This window comes from Diuraphis noxia, unplaced genomic scaffold, assembly GCF_037042655.1.
Source record: "Diuraphis noxia isolate RWA-SAM2 unplaced genomic scaffold, SU_Dnox_SAM2 contig0001, whole genome shotgun sequence".
NCBI classification, from domain to species: Eukaryota; Metazoa; Arthropoda; class Insecta; order Hemiptera; family Aphididae; genus Diuraphis; species Diuraphis noxia.
The window spans coordinates 94147983-94170058 of record NW_028301711.1 but is presented as its reverse complement, the minus strand read 5'-3'; the positions used below and the strand labels follow the sequence as shown (position 1 = coordinate 94170058).

The window sequence follows — 22076 nt, the reverse complement described above, 5'->3', positions numbered from 1 at the left end:
ATTAAATACAATTTTTTTTTAAATATAATTACAATTATTAGGCATTTAGCACGTGATATTTTTAAGGACCAGTGAGTTTAGACCTCTACTTAAAACTTTAGGATATGGCTTAACCCTCCCCCCCCAGATTTTTTCCGTATTGTATTAGGGGAGCCATTATGATTATTATATGCCATCAGCTCAAGTCCGCATATCGTTAAACGTAGTGCTGCGTGACAATGACGACTATTACCCATAATAGTATAGGTACGTCATTATTGTCTATCAATTCAAAAGCGATTAGAACTGTAATACAAATATATCGTTCTATTATACATAATTAAATTATACATCTATTATATACACGTAAAAACCAAAAGATCGTTTGGGCGCATCCGAGAAAAATCGGTTTTATAGGCCACAGTGTCACGGAACCGGTTCCGAATCGAACGTCCGGCATCATGTTTGACCCAGATAAATGCTCGCATATATATACACGTATGTATATATAATATAATATTATCTATCTAAAATATCCATAAAATAATAATTATTATAATAGTTATATGTTGTAGGTACCTATAATATTATGTATCTCTGCTCACACGTCATTTTGTTTCGGCGGCGCGGCGTCATAATATACATAGTACCTATATAGTACCAACACGCGCCGGTTTCCGTTTGAACGGTTCCAATGCACACATACACACATATATTTGTTTATATGTGTATATATTATATATGTATTATGAAAATATACGATGTAGTCGATCTACCAGACGAGCGTCTTCAGTCGACCGGGGAACGTTCGAAAGAGACCATAGGTAGTTGTATCGTCGTGCACCCACACTTGATAATCACACACCGCTCGTTACCCACACCACCTTCTTGCGATACGTTTGACATCTTGACGGATTTCTTGGTGGTTTTAAATCGTGAATTTTATCAGCGGCAGTCGTGCTCGCGTATCAACTATAACATTTTTTGAATTCAGTTTTTATCGGCTGAAACGAAACGAATTTTTTTTACTAAGCGATTTTTCGGTGTTGTTTTTGGCATTCATGCGATTGTGAACAAAATGACACAATTGTGAGTATATTATAATTTAATCAACTATGATAATACTTTATTAACATCCAAAAATATATGATATAACTATGCCGGTGCTTATTGATTACGCACTACAATTTGATACTATACTGCACATTACAGTTACCAGAATTTTGGTTTAATGGTAATGGAAGTATGAATTTTTGAAAATATAATTCAAGAATTCTCATATAATTATTGTTGTTTTATCAATTTGAAATTATCGAAAATACGTAAAATGAACAACTATTTTTTTTACACATTTTTGTAGTTCAAGACTTGAAAAATCTTGAAAATTGTAGCAAGAAATTAATAAAAATTTTCAATTTTTATACCAAATAATAAAAACTAAATACTTAGTACAAAATTATTCATTTAAAATTTTGAAATTTCTACAAAATTAGATGATAAAACTAAAATATAAAAATAACTAAATTTCTTTTAGAAGATTTTAGTAATTACATATATTGAAATTTATTTATACATTTTTTTGTTTTTTAAAGTAAGTAAATAAAAAAAATATACACGTGTTAAGTACTATAATATAACATGCATGTTTTAAAATTTATATAAATGAGTTTGCAAGTGTAAATTGTTTTCATTCTTCTAACCACTTTATAAAATTTATAAGTTTGTATCAATGTTTATTTTGGATTTCTGTTTTAAATTCTTAATTAAAAAATCATTTTTAAATATTTTAACTGTGTGCATTTTAAAATAATAATAATTTATTAATTTGATTTAAAATCTCGAACGATTGTTGTTTGTTCGTAATAATACTTTATAACTTTATAAGTTAAAAGTTAAAACATATTCGACAAAGCTAGTCTGCGCATCTTTCGCTGTAAGTCTCTTGTATATAATGAGAGTAATATAATTTCATTTTATCACATATTATTTTAATATAATATGCATAAACTATGAATACCCCCACAACACGGATTACGTAGTAAAAAATGTTCATTTTTACGAGGGTATATAATTAGCTCTATAAATGAGTATAAGTATGATTTCCAATTGGACATAAAACAGAAAATATGAACGAAAAATTGATTTCATATAAGGTTGGTATAATAAAAGTAATAAATATTCATTTTATATAGCCAAATGATTGGAAATTGGATGTATATCGATTATAGACCATGCTTGGCTTAAAAACATTTGTTTATTTATTTTGTTTTATCATAACCAAAACAAAAGATCAATATTTAATAATCTAAATAGTAAATAGTCATATATTTTTATTTAAGTACCTATGCATTTAAAATTTATGTTTATTATATCTATGTTATATTAAACATTTTTACCTATATGAAAGCGTATTATTTATGTACCTGGTAATTATATTATTAAAGATCACTCTATATTTCAAAGTTATAAGACTTTAAAGTTTATAGATGAGCTGAGTATAGTGAATCAAATTTTGTATCTAACGATATTGTTATATTCAAATAATGACTGCAATTATAAATACATATGAGATATGTGCTTATGTTATAATGTTAAATAGAATACAATGTTACAAAGTTAAGATTTTAATGTTTTTAGTTAAACAATGACGCAGTGTGCAACTGCCAACTACCTATATATCTATATCCACTCTTTTCGACAATATATATCAGCATAATATATATAATAATATAAATAATATAATATTCAGTATTCACAATGTTTTCAAAAATGTCAAGTCAGTCATGGTGGTCATTTCAGTCTTAACTATTGTACGAAACTAACAAATTAAGCATTTTAAAAACCTAACGACTACCTAATTGTATTAAACAATTATTACCACAAAATATTATATTTATACCTAGCATTCTAAAATTATTGAGAAATGAAAATTTTTCTTTACTTATACGATCGTGGAAAGGAACCAGTTTCTTTCATTAAGCTAGAAACAATATAGATTTAGTTTTTTTTTTTAACAAAATTATTGCGTAAAGGAACTAATTCCTATTTTATAGGAACTTTCCAAGCACTCAACATAGCATATTAATATTGTGTCATCACTCACCAAAATATACTATGTTTCTGACATTTTTTAGTCCAAAATTTTTCTGATATCCAAACGTAAGCGTAAACAATGTACCTAATTAAATGTCAGTGACATTGCCGAAAAAAATATTTCATATCTCATATATTATTAAGCGACTCCGTCCATATGTAATATATATAGATAATTTATATCTAGTATGTAAAATATGTTTAATCGTCAAATATTTTTATAAAGACCTTTGGGTCGTTTAAATAATAAAGTCTCAGGGATTTTTTTTTTTTAAGTCTGGCACGGAAGTTTGCAACTAAGTAAAGTTGTTAAACAATCAAAATCTGATTTCAAAATTAAAATCCGTTATCCCAAAGTCCAACAGTTTTGTCAGAAGATTTTTCAATAGTTTAAAAATATAGTGTATTCCATAGTGACATATATTATGTTCCCGAACATACGCACGGTAGTGCACTGATGTACTTTAACGTCTTTAACTAGTATTATTCTTATAGGTGCTTACTGAAATTTTAAAAATATTTGTATCAATTTTAAACTATTTATAGACATTTGAATGTTAATTTTTTTTAATAATTGTCGATTAAAATGTTTAGTGAAAAAGCTTGTACCTATTATGGGTACATTTAATACAAGATACCGTGAAATCTTTTTGGGCTATTTAAAAATATTAAAAACACATACAGACACGATTTTTTTTCATGCATATCAAATTCAAACTTTTACAAAATATGTAAAATCACGAACATATGAAAAATTATTTTATATAGTTAGAAATGTATTTAAATGTTATAAATTGTAGGGCTAAGGTATGAAAATTTAATATATAGATCCTTATACGTTGTTCTTACAGAACCACTAAATATTATAAATCAATTGCTCATTATTATTTATAAAGAAATATTTAATTTAAAATGTTAACAGCATTTTGTATATTAAAAAAAGGACAACGATTTTAGTTATTATTTTGTAGTTCGAAATTTCAGAGAGAACTTAACATGTATACCACCCATACCTACTCATTTAAATTTCTGAAATATTAAGATAAATTTTAAACTATATTATCTACTAATAGTACTAATAGTAAAATAAATTTCTATACCTAAAACCAGTAGAATAATACATATATATATATATTATAATATAAGTCCCCACTCAAAATTGGTATTCGCATGATTAATCATTGAATTTAAATTTAACACATTCATTACAGACTTCGGTGACCTACTCAATGACGAAGTACGCACTCAACTCCTACTGAATAACGTTGAGCGGTCACCTATTTACACACTTTTTACTAATATTTTTATTTTAAAATTTATCATAAATACATTTTAAAATTTCTAAAAAAATCAAAAGTTCTTGTTAGAGTTTCAGTTTGAAAGTAAATGAAAAACATTAAGTTTGAGTATTTAGAAAAGTATATGGATCATCCCTAAAATAAACCATATACATTCGTACAGGTAGTGATGAACTGATGACATTTCTAGAACATACAAACTATAATGTTCATATTTTATAATTTGATGCCTTATTCCAACTTTTTAGTCACCAAAATACTTTCATATTGTTACCTATATTTTTCTCCTTATAACACGGTTTACAATACACATATAAATAATATTATTATATGTAGAGCGTATCCGGGTAGCTGCTAGCTGGCTCAAATAATAGTCAGGTTTTCAAAGTTAATTTAACATTAAATTCATATTTAAATTGAAAAAATAATTATAGGACCTAAATATTTAATTTTAAAAAAATGTAGCAAAATAAATTGTATGAAACTTAGTGAACTAACATATATTTTAATATCAATCTTCTTTTGGAAAAAAATAATAAAATTAAGAATGGATCAAAATCAATTTTTATGCTTCAGATGTTACAGCAAATCTTTGAAACTTGAAAATTCAATCTTTCTAAAACAGAGATATTCGTTAAAAATAAACATTTATCTGGCATCGTGACTATCACACCGAATACGTACCTATACGGTGGTCAAATTTTAGTATCGGAATAATCGTTTTACGTTTAAATAGCATGTCGTCATCATGAGAAAGACTGTTATTGATTAACATTATATTATATTACACTTGTTATTATAGTTGTTTGGTCGAATCATAACGATAAATGACAATAATTAATTGGATTTCTATTGATTTCTATTGTGCACGCGTGTGACGGATTTTATTCACGGCTAATCATATGTTATATTATTATAACTATACCCACCTACTGCAGCGCTATGATACACCGGTTAAACGATTTATGTATAATATATTGTACATATAACATATGTATCATATTTTAAAATATATGAATTATTTACATATGCGAATAATTAGGTAGGTACTTCCGTTTCAGGTATAGGTAATCTACAAAACTGTTGCAAGATAGGTACACAGTCAATAAACGACGATTAACGACAGGTATAGTGATTTGAACGCACGATCTATTTATAATTATTCAATGAATATTAAAAAAACAAATCATGAAATTGAAGTTATGAATGACTATATATTTTAAAATATTCATTTAAAATATTTAAGTAACACCTTACTAAGGTGACCTTAGACTGATTATATCTAATTATGGTGAGTAGAATTAATATTCTAAAATAATTATCCGATGAGCGATATTTGAATAATTTTTACCGATTATTCTTGTTATTAGGTATATATCTACGCACGGTAAATATTGCAAATTTATCAACTTAATCGTCAGTAGACAGTAATGATTTACGCATTAATCGTAGTGTTATAAATTCCAGTCTCTGCGAGTCCATTATTTTGAATTTAATATTTAAATATCGTTAATGCGAAATATTATTCGGTCATACATTCGAAACAACGTTGAGTTTTGCACCTGTATGGGTACACGTTTTGTCATAAGGTACCATATTTGGTCACCTGGTCACGTTCTCTTCGTACGTGCACGAAATTAGTGTGCCACAATAATAGTAATAACTAATAAATACATAATATAATATCATGGTAAAATAATGATCGCAGCTGAGTGATAAATTACTATTGTAGGTTAAAATTGGAGTTTCAGTATTAGACATAAATAGGTTTTTTGGTCGGAGCATTTTGCATTTTATATATTAATGTTTGATTTAACAACATCTAAGTGAATCTACACTATACCTAATAATGCGATATCATCGATACCACGGCGAGTGCGTGTGAAATAAATCGATAGAATAACGATTTATTGAAAAGTCTTTTGTTTTTAAATTAAAATCAAAATTGGCGCTTGATCACATCCTTCACATCACAGAAATCGGCCGATGTAATTGCACGCAAAACCGCGCTTAACCGGACGGGAAACATTTGCGGTAATAATATCAGTTTTCGCGTTTCGAGTTCTATCGATTCGTAGTCTGTTTTCCTTTCTATTTGTGTTGGATTGATGCCAAACCAAAAAAAAAAAAAATTGTTGGATTTAGAACAAACAGAATCAAACGGGTTTCCGCGTGCATTTCCTGTGCACGTCATCCAATAATAGATTTCACTAGCCGGTTGGCCTAATAACGTTACGTGCAAAAATAACATAAATATATAGTCACCGAGTCAGACCTAAAATCGAATGGTATATAGAAAGAGTAAAAATGAAAACGAAAATGTTCGTAGTGTTTGCAGCGAGTACAAAACTGTATAATAACAAAGATGTGTTTTTTTTTCTTCGCGTACCTGCCTATAACAAATACACCATATCAATCAATAACCTATATCCTACTCTTTAAGAAAATATTTAATTTATGGAGCATTATTAAAAAATCCTACTCAATATACCTAGATGGCTAGATATACGTCCTAAACTCGCACAACGCAATATTGGTAATATGTATTTATAACAGTGGCATAGTTATAAGGAGGGCGATATAGGTGGATCAGCGCCCTTGGGATCTTCCTTGATCATATTTTACGTAATACGTTTTAATCACGGATACTATACCTTTATGATAATTTATAGTAGTCCGTGATTTTTTCTGTTGTCTGTGAACTGTAATCAGAATATGCGATAAACACACAGATTAACTTGGTATAAAAATCGGCGGTACTCGTTCAATATGCTATCTACCACACGTTTGATGGTTTAGTATGCTATCTACCGTTAATATTTTATATTTTTATCTACCGTCATTTTATGTTGGTGAAGTATGATATCAACACGTATTTAAATGTAAATTGTCCTACCTTTATAATGCAGAATTTCTTCTTTGGTAACATTGGTAATAAACCGCTTATACTTAAAAAATGTTCGCACATCTCTTCATTTTGAATTATGTGTCGATATAAATAACTCATAGTTGACAAACTCATAATAATACTTATTAAATAATATTTATTAATAAATAAATCACAGTAAAACCACGTATATAATCGACAAGACTCACAAACACACACTAAACAGGTGTAATATAAAGGTATACCTACTAACCTACCTAACTTACTAAGGTATAAAATATAAATATAATATGATTTGGGGTTTTAATAAAAGTTTAATCTTAAATCGTAATTCAATCGTAATAAATGATAAAGTATGTATAATATATTAATATACAGCATACGGGCATACGGTGGATATCATAGATACTAAACTATAGTAAAATTACTGCAGTAGATAAAATATTTACGGTAGATAGCATATTGAACGACTACCAAATCGGCGGATACACACACACACCATAGACATATAAAACAATAAAACATGAAGGTATTATATATTTATATGTCTATGATGTACGCGATAGTTTGGTGGAGCGGTCACAGCTATATCTTCATAGCAATGTTGTCATTTCTGACGACATATACGCTTTGCCAAGTAAAAAAAAAAAAGATATGCTTTTATTATAATTATTTTAAGGTAATTAACTAACTATTAAGTCAATAAGTTTATGGTAGGTACATTTTTTATATCATTTTTTAAATAAATTAATATTAAAGTGTATTATTAATATTATAAATACATAAGCATATTACTATATACCTATAATCCATATTATGCACATTTTATATTATAAGTATACAAGATGAGTAACAGATAGAACTAACTTTTGGAATAACTTTTGTTCAAATTAATATTCTTTTCTTTCATTAAGAGAGCCTAGCGCTACATGTATAATTTTTTTTTGTGTTTATTTTTTAATACTGAAAAATGAAAATAAAAAAATTCAAAATAGCCTATTTGTGAATCTGATTATAAGAACAATTTTCATGATAAAAAGTTATATCTAAGTCAAGTAGTTAATTTTTTTGAAATTCGATATTTTTTGGGTAAAATTAATTTGGAACATACCTAATAACTTTTTTAGAACTATGATTTTTGAATTTTGAGAATTTGCTAACATGAGTTTATTTCTTATTATTTACTTATATAATATTAACAATTGTTGTCATATTTTTAATTAGCATAATTCAATGATTTATTGTAATTAATTATAGCTATTGAATAGTTGAAAACTTAATATTTTTTTGGCTGAACGATTGAGGATAGTTAAAATTCACAACTAACTAAAATACTTAATAACTTACCGCTTTCCTATAAGACCAAGACGAATACAATTGAGAATGAATTTGCGTGCATGGTAAATTTCTATGAAATTTTTTTGGATATTGAATGATTCGACAGGTTACTATATCTTAAACTGAACATTTAAGTATGTATTATCAAAAAAAAATAATAATAATTTATAAAATATAAATTTAAATATATAAATAAAATGTGTAATAAAAATGTACTAAGTCATAGTCATAAATTATAATTAAAAATTATATGATCTTATAAAAATATAGTCATATAGCTTTAATATTACTAAATATTGGGCTAAATAATTAATAATAAGTTATAAATAGGAAATAAAATGGGTTATATGACAATTATTCCTGGATAATGTAGCTCATAAGTAGAGTTCGGGAGTTCCGAGTTATAGGAGCTTTTTTGCCTTTTTTTAGGCAAAATATGCATGCAAATATGTAAGAAAAAATTATAAAATATGCATTAAAAAATGTGAAATATGCAAAAAAAATGTATTTATTTATTTAAAGTATATCAATTATCAATAATTTATACATGAAAAAAAATTATAAAAATATATATTTAAAAAAATTGCAGTCAAGAGTCACTAATGGGTGGCTGCTTAAATCACGCCTGTCACGTATCATGTACTATTATCATATAAGCTTATTGTGCAAACTGTACAGATTGTTTATTTCAAATAAAAAAAAAAAAAAAAAAATTGCATTATTTAAAATTCATATATATAAAAAAAATATGGCGTGTTACCGGTTGGCGTTTGAGATTTTATTGAACTGAAAAAATGTAACATTATTTAAAATAAATTGGTTAAGAATGAAAAAAATTAATTTTTGTAGAAAATATTAAATATGCATACAAATATGCGGATATCAATGAAAATCAAGGAAATATGCACTTTTTTTCTAAAATTATCGAAATATGCAAAATATGCATTTTTAATTTTCAATTTTTAAACTCAACATTGTATAGCTCGGATTTCTAGTTTGGTCTGCTATAATTCTACAGCTTACAGAACAATGTGCAACTCCTATAACTTCAACATATTATGTTATTCTAAATATTTCAATAAATTAACTAAGTGATTTTTTTTTGCGCATTATATTTATTTGAAATATTTAAAATTTTGTTTTTATATTTTATCGGTAATAATTGTTTATACCTTGCTCTATATTGGCTATATACCATACTTCATTAACTTTAAAGCCACATATTTAATTCTTTATGAATTAAGAACTATAAACAAAATAACGACTTAAGCGGCTATTAGTTCATCAAACTTTTTAAATGGATTTAAAAGTTGATTTTGTTATTTACCCGGGTCACCAGTATATCAATTAATATCGTGCCTAATCGTTCAATAAAAATTATTAAATGTAAAATATTATAAATCGAGCGTATTAACTCGTTTAACCAAAAATTCCGTTCTCAATTTGTAGTTTACCAGTAATTATTATTATATGTATAATAGAAAAACCTAAGTATGTTGAGTGAGTTTTTCACACTATTTTCTAAACATATCTACGCCGCCCGCACCCTTAGCGATAGTCCATAACGTTAACATTTAGCCAGGGGCGGATCCAGCCCGAGATTATGGGGGGGGGGGGGGGGTGAATATTTCACATACAAAATAAAATATCCATTAAAATGTAATATGTGGGCAAGCGGGCATATTATATGTGTTCAAAAATAACCGTGGTAATCCTGTGCCCCTGTGGCGTTGTCCATCGACTATCGTTATCGCTAATTCCAAGAATAGCTCTGAATGTATTACGTCAACGTACCAAATTCTTATTATTATTATTTAGTATTTCAAATAAAACTATACTATAAGTCTATAACTAGTATAACTTTACAAGATTACAACTTACTGTATATTATAAGAATAATATATTTATGTAGGTATAAAATAATTGTTGTAGTCGCCGTCATCGACAGTTTTCTGGGAAAAAATAACTATTACTTTGCTAAAAATGAACGAAAATAAAATCGGAATACACCGCTGAAAAGAAGACATTTCACTGAATAACCACGTATTTATATAAACGGAAGAATTACTCTGATAACCGAGTAAATTATAAGGCTATATTGCCATAAAGATGCCTATACAAATTGTAGTGAAATTGACAATATTGTCGATATCCGTCGACCGTGGCACTCAACGTATTAAAATTAGTTTTGATTCTTTTTAGTGAGCATTTTTCCTAAACAAAACGCAGCTTACGGGGGGGGGGGCCCTCCGCCCACCAATTGAATCTGCTTGTTAGCTCGACGTGCATATACGTACATTACGAGTCTGTGGAGTATTAGATTGTTATACCCAGTGCCGGCGGGAGATTTTGCGGGGCCCAGGGCATATTTTTTTCATGGACCCTATACAAATTAAAGAAGAAAAATACATTTTTTTTCTATTTTACATAACCCCTAAAAAATATTTTATTTTTTATGTACACAATTAAACAAAGTATATTAAACGTACAATTTTCAATTTGGATTTATTTTTTAAAACTCTAAAATGAAAAAAAAATGAAATGACAACAGAAAGTGCACTCCGATTGTGTCTTCGTGGTCATGCGGACACCCATCGGCCATCACATACAAGATAAGGAGTACACAATCATTCTTCAACTATAAATGAATAATAATACGATAAACTATACGTATTTTCGGAAAGAAAAACACACAACTCGGGTTATAATTGAATTATTGGAATTGATGTACACATAATAAATTACATTGTTTTCAGCGAATTATTTTAGACGTCGCCGTTGCCGTTGTTAGTCAGTCTTATAATTTATTTTTACTCTCACGCGTATTATTATATAAGCTGATAATATTCATCAATCATCATCGTAAATTTAAAACAACAATCGCATTTCTGATTTCTGATTTCTATCGAAATTATAATTAAATATTCATAAAATTATTCGTAATATAATATATTGGTTACATTTTTTTTTTTGATATGCACTTCATTAAAAACCCACGAGGCACCACTACAGATGGGACTTGTATTTTTAATATTAAAAACAAATTTATAGTATTACAAATTATTACATGCCATTTTAGGCGCGGGGCCCCTAAAATGGCGGGGCCCTGTGCAGCTGCCCCTTCTGCCCTGCCCTTCCGCCGGCGCTGGTTATACCAATATAATAATTAGAGAGGGTAAAAATGTATAAAAACCATAGGCGTGCGCTGACCTTTTTGGCAGGGTGGGCCAATTCTATTATGATTTAGATACTTCAAGAGATACTTTAAAATATTTAATCAATTCAATTTTTCAATGTATTTAATTAATTATTATTATTGAAAATTGTAATTTGTAATTGTATTATTTAAGTTTTATGACAAAACCTTATTATCAGATCACAATATATACAACAGATACAGTATGACTCGCAGGGTGGGCCATGGCCCACCTGGCACACCCCGTGCGCACGCCTATGATAAAAACAGAACACGGTCGCTATGCCCACAGGATAAAATCTATGTAAACCCGTCATGAATTATATATGTATTTTAGTATTTCCTGTACTGTTTTGGTGGGACTGAAGTAACGGTGAGATTACAATATGACTTAAATCGTGTTGTTAAACCCCACAGAGTTGCGGATATAGCTTCGGTATAAAATACTAAAATGTATATTATGTGGGTACCACATTGAACTGCAAACCTAAATCTAATTTTAGGCGAACAAAAATTTTTTTTTGCACATAATTATAACTGCACAGCAGTTTAATGATAGGTATTCCGAGTATCACAGTTGTATGAAAAGGTACACACATAATACTATGTGACTTATTACTAGCAGTATTTTTCACTAATATGCACCTACGGGCTACGACTGTAGTATACTAACAATTAACAAAACACTATATTTATGGCAATACCAATAATTTATATCTCGCTTTGTTTTCGTTTTTTTTAACTCTCACTTAGATTATATGATATGATGGTTATAATCAAGTACCTACATTTTGTATTGTTACCTTGAATGTAAGATACGTACTCGGAACTGTTATAATCATACGAACAATATTAACACGTGATAATTAGTTTCGTGATGTATAAAGAACACGTTAAAATATACAACACGAGGACAAGAGCTAACGGGTTTCGAAGTTAACTGTGCATTTGGTTATTCCAACTATACCTAATGGCTAATACTAATGTACATATATATATTCACAATAAATTAAATACTTCTAAAATTTCCTGTACGCGTGCCTGATAGTTTCCCAAATCCCAATATAATTATACAATACTTGTTATAGATTTTAGGTGTGTGCGAATACGAGATTAAATTGTTTTTTTAACACAACGGCTGTTGTAGCTAACCAATTTATTTTAAAAGCAGTATTCCTGAAACTCCGGGGCCGGATTTATCTACAGCGTAGGTAGTAAATTTAGATCGTGATTGTGTTTTTACCCTGAGTATTTAATAAAAACGATCAATCATTTCGATAATTTCAATAATGTACAATAATGTTTATTTGTATTGTAGTTCGATCAAATTCGCACCGCTTTCATTTATATAATAATCATTAGACATACTAGATTGATCACAGTCCCACGTCATGACCTCTCGCAGTTGTATATTGTGCTTGGAAGATGCCTAAATGGTTAAATCAATATTCGTTTTCGAATAACTCGCGTGGCCTGTTATAAAAGAGAAAATATAAATGATAATAACAACACTTTAATGAACCGTTTCGGTGCTACACGGGACCTGTGGATGTGTATTGATATTGTGGAGAATAATTATATACATATCTCCTGACGTATTTATTTTCATGGCTAATAAATTTATTGTACGACAATGCACAGCACGTCAGCACATTCTGTTTTTTAACTATCATATATCCGCCAAAGGTGTCTTTACTGATGCTTATTGGACGTAGGCAATCTGCAATCGCATTAAACCATAATCATTATATTATAGTCGTATCACTACTATTGTATCAGATGACACGCAATAAAATAGTAAAACCTACTATTGTCTTACCTTCGAACTCTCTTGACTGTAAGTACTAAGTTGTATGTTTACTTGATGTGAAGAACTTTTATCCACATACTTATCTTTAATATTTTCGTTGACCGCATGATAAGTATCCAGTCGCTGTTCGATTATAAATGTAAATATTATAACATTAAACGACTGAAAGAAAAATATTAAAACACATTTTAATCGAAAACCATTTTATCAATATATAGGAAATATATATGTAGGTGCCATATTCTAATTAGGTACTTCAAAACAATAAACATAAATTAATAATGCACTAGTTCGACTAACAATCGTCGCCTATCCACATACACATTACACACATATCAAAGTATCAAAGTATATCAAACATTTGAACCTACGAGCTACGATAGCAATGGTAGGTACTTCTTCTTCGCTTTGATGGTGACGTTTAACTGAAATATTATGATGGTCAAATTATTATTTAATTTTTTGGTCTCACTACATTCGCTTCGTTGGCCTGGCTTGTTTTAATATAGGTATAACTTAATTTGCTTACTTTACTACAACTACTATACACTATATTAGTATATACTATACATCGTGTCGTTTTCTACCAATGTGCAAATAAATAATAATTGATTAATATTAATATTGCAAAGTGAAATAGGTAATATTGTTTATTGTTGTTCGTCAAATTTCTAGTGCAAAAAGGCAAATTAGTGGTAGATTTAGAGAGTGGATTTATGACTCGAAGATATCAAATAGGTATAGGTACCTATATAGCAATTGCGCATTCGCATCTGCTCTTTTTGCTGCAATATATTATTATATTGGCACAATATACAATATAAGATATTATATTATGATGCACAATAAAATGTTAACATGTGCTCGAGGAAATCGGAATCGAAAACTATTTCAATTCACACTACGTACATAGGTAGGTACATACGGGGCACATACACGCAGGAATTCAATAACTACGATGGTATATAATATGATACAGGTGTCTATTATTTCCGAAGAATCATTTCTTATACTTGTTAATAATGGAGAAATCACGTTCCGATTCGCGACGGCTACAAGCAAACAATTTAATATAAATATAATAGGCATCAATATAGTCTATCTATCTATACATATATATATATATATATATATATATATATTATGGTAATATTTAGTTGTACGAACACGTGCCGCACTGGAGCCGCACAGTCATTTGAACTTTTTAGTTAGGCGATGTGTATTGTTACCTATACTATGGCTGTTTACAATGTCTACTGACTTGAAAAATAATTATGGTATGGTAGGAGGAAGTATTATATTTTAATATTATAATCATAACACTTTTTCTTGATTATTTTGGTAAAGCATCAAATTCTCTACAGATAGCGATTGTTAAAAATTAATTACATACCTTATTATTTACCATCAACGTTAAAAATTTAACCACCGATATATTAATTAATAATCGCTAGGTATGGGATGTAATTCGTCTAGATCGTGTGAGTGAAAAAGTTTACATAATAGGATTGGAAAACGAAGATTTCTTGAGTGTCTGTCACACATAATAAAATCGAGGACAAAAATTATTTTTGATGACATATATTATATTTAAATGTTTAATATATACTTTATAGAAAATGATAATATAATCATCCACATTAATAAATGGCGCACACGCATAATAAGGGTTTACGTGATTCAATTTCATAAATAAGTTTTGTTAATGATGTATCATTGATACAGAAATAATAATTGGCTATTATTGCTATTTCGAATGAAAGATCAAAGATGATAATGCATAATAAATCTTTTAAATAATTACGGTCATAAATAATATTCAAGCCGATGACTGCAGTTGTGTATAATTAATTAAAAAATAATAATAATTCATAGCGTTCAATGCGTTCATATAATTTCATATAATATTCATTTAATTAACACATAAGATGTTATTTACTATTTGATAAATGTGTTTAAAAGTAATTAATTTGTATGTTTATTAAATGATTCGGGTCATTGTAATAAACCACTGATAATTAGATACTCATCTCATCGTAGTCCACCGGTTATTATATACGATGATGCGCGTTGCTATAATAGTATAATGTGAATGCGAAATTAATTTTTTATGGTTGTAATTATATTATATTATGTACATTTTAGACATCGTTTAAACACCTGTATCACACTTTAACACCTATTATACATTTGATTAATCGCGCTATATAATTATATCAAATGATTTATGTTATGTTTTATCTGCTGTAGTTGGGCCATTATAGCTGCACTTTTTAATGTATAAACCAAATATTTGGTACCCACGATGAGTACCTATACAAAATGTAGCTTACCACGTTTATATAAAAAAAAAATGTAGATAACATCAAAAGATGCATTTTGGCGTAACCAAATTATGCGTTTTTCTTTCGGTATTCGATTGATAATCCGGCGCACTGCAAATTACGTCCCATTTTTAATTATTTATGTAAATATCGTCCCGTGTATGTATTTTCAATTTTGTATATTTTTGTAAATAAAATGTTCGCCTCAATAGGTATTTATCTAATATTTACTGGCCTAGACGACTAGACTTGTCACCCACTCTCTGAAAGTCGACACTGTTAATCGCTGTATACTTAGAGTCTATAAGGTATGCTATAGCTACATGTCGTACGACTTTTTTATCATATTCTGATTGGCCTTTGTGATCGTGGTATCATTACAACTACCACGACCAACGCCGGAAAATGTCCATAGTTGGCCCGAGAGCACAAATTTTGGCCACGACACGCCAGACCTAACCAGCTATAACCTGACCTGACTTTAAGCATTCCGGTACAGCCACACAATTATTACCTATATTTCACTCACACATTTTTCTTGTCACCATAGGTTTAGCAAGACTGTTCGGACAGCGGTTTTATACGTGCTTACGGTCGTGCAGCTGTTACCACTGGTTACGACCGCGGTCGATGGTGGTACCGGTCATACCAACGCGCCATCGGGCGCCGAATTCCTGCAGAGCGTCATTGGCAATATGCAACGACCGAATCGCAAGGTGTTTAACGACCGAATCGACGTCGAAGAGTACATACCCGACGATGTCCCAAATACCCAATCGTCCGACGAGATAAAAATGCTGTCGAAACAACCATTCCATTTCAACGTACGACAACCAATTTAATTAGCCGCAGTTTATACTATTTATATAATATTATTAAGTTTTTATTTTTATCATGCAATATGCAATCTGTACAATTTAGCGCAATAAGCATATGCGAGAAAAGTAACACAACTGGCGAGAAAGAAGTGACTAAAGAAACCACCCATTAGTGACACTTTAGCTGTTGTTGATAGCATCATTATATTAATTTAAAGAAGGTCGCGACACCATGATCTTTTCAACCTATACGTTGAGGATTTCCAAGAAAAGTTGGGATGGAGAGAGCTTTTATGAGAGGATTGTAGTAAATCGTAAGTTTGAGGTGAAATCTGTTGTAGAACGTTTTGGATTTTTCGTTAATTGTTTTCATAATATGAAGGTCGACAAGGTCGTTATGGAGCGTAAGATTTGAAACGAAATAAGGGGCATTTGTAATTTTGCGAAGTAAAATATTTTGGAAAGTTTGAATTTTGTTGGTACCCATTAGATTTTTTGGCTGCTCCCCAGATTTGTAGTCCGTAAGTCCATATAGGTTTTAAAAGAGGTTTATAAATTATTATTTTTGTTTTTAATTTTGTGCATTGGTTAGAATAGAGGGGTTTGAGTATGCGGGAGCGTGAGTTTATATTATTAAGTATTTTTTAAATAATTTATTTGACGAAGTGTAAATAATAGGTAGGTGTTTGTTGCAATAACTGCCAAACGCCTATTTTATTATCTGTGTGCACCTATAATATGATCACAATATATTTATCGATTGCTGTTAACAGAATCAGGTGAACCGCCCTGTCCAAGCCGATGCCACCAAAAGCCAAGTCGAGTTATTACTCTCGCAAATAGCGCCTCAATTTTTGAAAAACGAATTTGCCGAGTCACAAAACCGGATAGTCAATCAAGAAGCTCCGCAACAGTTTTATCCGACACCCAACAGCCCTCAAAATATAATAAATGCCATCGCTAGTGAGTTGAAAACAAAAATATTAAAATATGTATAAATAGGTACGAGGTTAGGCGTTTGGGCATAATTTATTATAGTTTAGCAAGCTGTAATTTTTTTTTTTTTTTAATATGATGTGTTTTTGCATACATTTTAAGAATGTAAAAAAAAAACGGACAAACTTTGTTTTGCTGTTATCGGTGAAATACTTAAAAAGTACAGCTTTTCCGTAACGCGTATTTTACGCTAGGCAATCATTTGATCCAACGTCACAGTGGCGTGGCGAACTCAAATACTTTCAGAAGCAAGTATATTTTGCGATACCCACCCATCAACCATAATTTTGTCTCTCAATTGGAAATAGAGTTGGGGGGGGGGAGTTTGCTTTTCACAGACAATTGTACTTATTAGGTAGGTATTATTACCGACTAATGGTTAGTAACCACTGCCTACTGGATACTAGCTTTCGTTTATATTAATATTAGACAATATTAAAATATAATTTTAAGTGTTATTTTCCTAAATTCGTTATTATGAATTTAAATTATTTCCCATCCAACCAGTGTCATCACCAATCACCCACCAAAAAAAAACTGAGAGGCGGCCGCCTCTCGATTACCGCCATCGCCAAGCCACTGCAACGTCGTAAATGAATACTATATGCAGTATGCGTCACGTTTTAAAATTTTTATAAAATTAAATTGTTCACCTATTCACATTTCTTCTGTCCCTGTTGCCTATTTGAGGTGGTTTTGCATAACAAGACGAGAGATATTTTCGATTTACGCCGAGAGGCGTAGCGAAGAGTGCCAAAACACGCGTATAGTCACTGACCCTGTCGGTTTTTCTCAACTTGACTTCAAAACGAAGTTTGTCCGACCTTTTTTTTACATTCTTACAACACATGCAAAAACACACAAACATTTTTTCGAAAATATCAATAGGATGCTAAACTTAGAATTGTTCTAAAATGTGCGCCATTGCGAGTGCATCCACTGCAGTGCTCGAGGGGATTTGCACCACCCCACATGATGACGAGAGTGATATTACCACACCTATATTGCGTTAACACCGCTTCGTTTTTGTAGGTGACACGGCGCAGAGACCGCCGGATGGCATGATTTCCGGATATAATTACTTCTTTTATCCGTTGGACAACAAGTTGCTGCAGCAGATACCGCAGACGACGGCGATGTCGGAACCGGAACCGCCCAAACCGGATAACCAGGCCCCGGCCAAGCCCCGGGTGGAGCCGCTGTTCGTGGCCATGGCCGGATTCGTGGGCGTCGCCGTGGTGTTCCTCAGCGCCCTCATGTTCATACCGATATTGCCGATACACGCGCTCACCTCCAAGGCGGCTCTGAAACGTGCACCCGAAGAGTTGGCCTCGCTCACTAAGCTCGTCGCCGAGTCCATCGACGGCAAAGACTGCAGCGAGAGGATAGCGTGCGAGGTCGGCAGGGCCATGCGGTCCATGCGGGTGGGCAACAAACCCATCAGGTAATACATTCGTATTTTTTATTTACAATCCGCTACAAATGTTGAAATAATATTATGTTAAATTATTTATAATAATGACAAAATTAGATAACATTATAATAGTGATGTTAAAAATACATAATCGAATAAACGTTTTACATTGAGTATAGTTAGATAAACGTCATATAAACACGGTATATATATATATATATATTTAAAACAAGTAAGAACATATTATAATGTAAGACCTTATGTTTTAGAAGCATCATGATTGGGATTTTTAATACTTAGACAAACGCATTATAATCATCTTACGGTAAGATTCTTACCTATACCTCGTACTTAGTTCCTACTGTATGTCTGTATAACAAAACTATCGGAGTTTAATTTCTCGAATACTGTAGTGTGATTTTATAACTCTATTATTGAAGTTTAATGACTTAATGTGTTCGCAAAAAAACAATATCTATGTTTTGATAATAATTGTCACTTATGAATGTTCATTTTATTGATTTCCTCATAATTTTATTATTTTTTGTGCTGTGGCTACGCGTTAATTGCTCCACCAAAAAGTCATCGCAAGAAACCATCATTTGATTTTGTTATAGACGGTTTGGTAATAATTAATTTAGTCAATTGCTGTTTCAAAATTAAATTGAAAAACGTTTGAGAGAACCACTTTAGCGCGATAACAATTTATTTATACCTACTTTTTGAATAGACGTCAAATTATTATCCAACTTTTCATTCATTAAATTAAACATCAAATGGGTATGTAATTTAATGTATCAAAGGTGAAATCGACTTTCGAATAAGTGTCACTAGACGTAGGTCAAACTACACAATAAAAGTGACGGGTATAGTGTTTATACTCAACAAATATATTTTTTATTTAACGATCGAATTATTCTTTTTATGGTTTTTCTCGTGTTTTGGTTATCTTACCTAGTAGGTACTAGGTAGGTACTTGACCGGAGTTATACGATTTTATGTGAAAATCGTAAAATTAATAAAATCCAATTCTGTTTTTCAAATAATGTTTATTTTTCTTAAGATTAAAATTCAGAAATACAGTCACTAAAATTATAAAAAGTAAAAATAATATTATTAAAATTAAATTTTTTGTTTAATCGACTTTCGACGAATGCCACGATAGCTATAACATTTTAACACATAATATTATAATATTTTTAAATATAAAATATAAACGACTGCCACGAGTGCCACGGATTCAGTAGACGGTAGGCAATTGCCAATGAATGAAAACGTGATTCAAGACCCAAAAGCTTAAAGTATCGAATTCCATGAAATTATGATAACAGTTTTCATTTTCGAAGTTTGTTTTTCGTGGTTTAGTGGTTTTGACAGAAGTGTTAGTTTTTTTGCATTTAATTTGCAGGATATTTCAAACATTTATTTTTTTTTTTTTTTATTACAGAATGATGGAAATAATACTACCCCCAGCGGTGGCCAAACAGCTAGCTCAGATAAGAAGATCTGCTTCAAAGAAAGAACAGTGTCATTTCATCATGTGCAAAAAGACTGAGGGTACATTGCAATTGGTGGCAAAACTAAAGAAAACCAATCACAATAAAACTATTCACGATGTTAGAGAAATTTTTAACATATAAAACACACCGTTCTTGGAGATGAATTTAATTTAGATATTAAGTAAATTATTCTATGTTTTTAAGATTACTTAAAGATATGTATTATATATATGATTGCATTTCAGTTATGCCAAGGCTGGGCAAATTTCTTTTTTCCGTGGGATTATTTTAATATAGAAATTTACTGAGTTAGGTTTTTCGAAAAAATATTTAAGTTAAAATAATTCAACTAGTTATCAGATACAGGTATAAGCTTAATTTTTTTTCTCCTGGAAAAAATATATATTAGGGAGGATTTTAAGTGAATTTATTTCATGATTTAAACCAAAAAATATGTCAACATTATGCCTACTTTGAATGATCTAATTATTAATCTATAAAAAGATTTGAGTTTATCTGCTTTTTTTTAGGTTATTGTGAGAATCGATTTTTGACATTTTAATTAAAATGATGTAAAATAATCAGTAATTATTTTGATTTCTTTAATTTTGAGTGTTACCTTCATTGAAAAATATAATGATGGTAAAACAGTTATTTAAAAATTAACTTTTACAGTAACCTTAAAAAAAAAATATATTAAAATAATGTTCACTTTTAAATTTGATTTGAAGAATACCAACATATATTATTATAGTATTTAAAGAACATTGGTAGACAATATTCATTCAGTGTACTTAATTCTTTAAATAGTAATGTTAATCAAATAACAAGCAGATAACTAAAATATCTTTAAGAAGCTTAAAAAAAATTAAAATACTTAAAAATCAAAAATATAAATCAACTTTGAATTTATTAATTCCCAGCCTTGACTAATGAATTAGAGATGATTCCAATCGGTCATTTTCTAAGGAGTATTGTGTAGGCAATTCATTTGTCATGACTACTTTGTACAATATTCTATTATATGCATGCAACAAACAAACGTTTGTATATTTGCGAGTGATTTACATATTATAATTAAAATCACTAAATAAATTTCCCTATTTATTTTATTTTTTAAGATGCTAGAACAAGTTATTTTAGCAGAACTGATAGATAAGATAAGTACACTATATACAAATACTATACTGTATACTGTATAATTAATAGAATATAAAAAAACAAAATAAAAATTCATTTATCATACAATTTTAAGTTGGTATTTTTTTAATGTAAAATGAGAATAAAAAAATATGACAAAGTAAAAAAGATCATTTTTATGTAACATGGATATTTATATCAATTAATAGACAATACACGTTAACACCTAACCCACGTTAACCTACATTTCATAGTACAAAAATATGTATAATTATTCTATATGA

General features: G+C 29.7%; 1 protein-coding gene across 1 annotated transcript; it reads left to right on the top strand.

Annotated features, from left to right (window-relative positions):
- Positions 1-759: 759 nt before the first annotated feature.
- On the top strand, positions 760-21900 carry LOC107164351 (uncharacterized). The gene is made up of 5 exons (XM_089218167.1): positions 760-1068; positions 16476-16749; positions 17517-17706; positions 18772-19183; positions 20601-21900. The coding sequence occupies exons 1-5, from the start codon at positions 1058-1060 to the stop codon at positions 20791-20793; spliced, it is 1080 nt and encodes a 359-aa protein (XP_089074293.1). The 5' UTR covers positions 760-1057; the 3' UTR covers positions 20794-21900.
- The last annotated feature ends 176 nt before the right edge of the window (positions 21901-22076 follow it).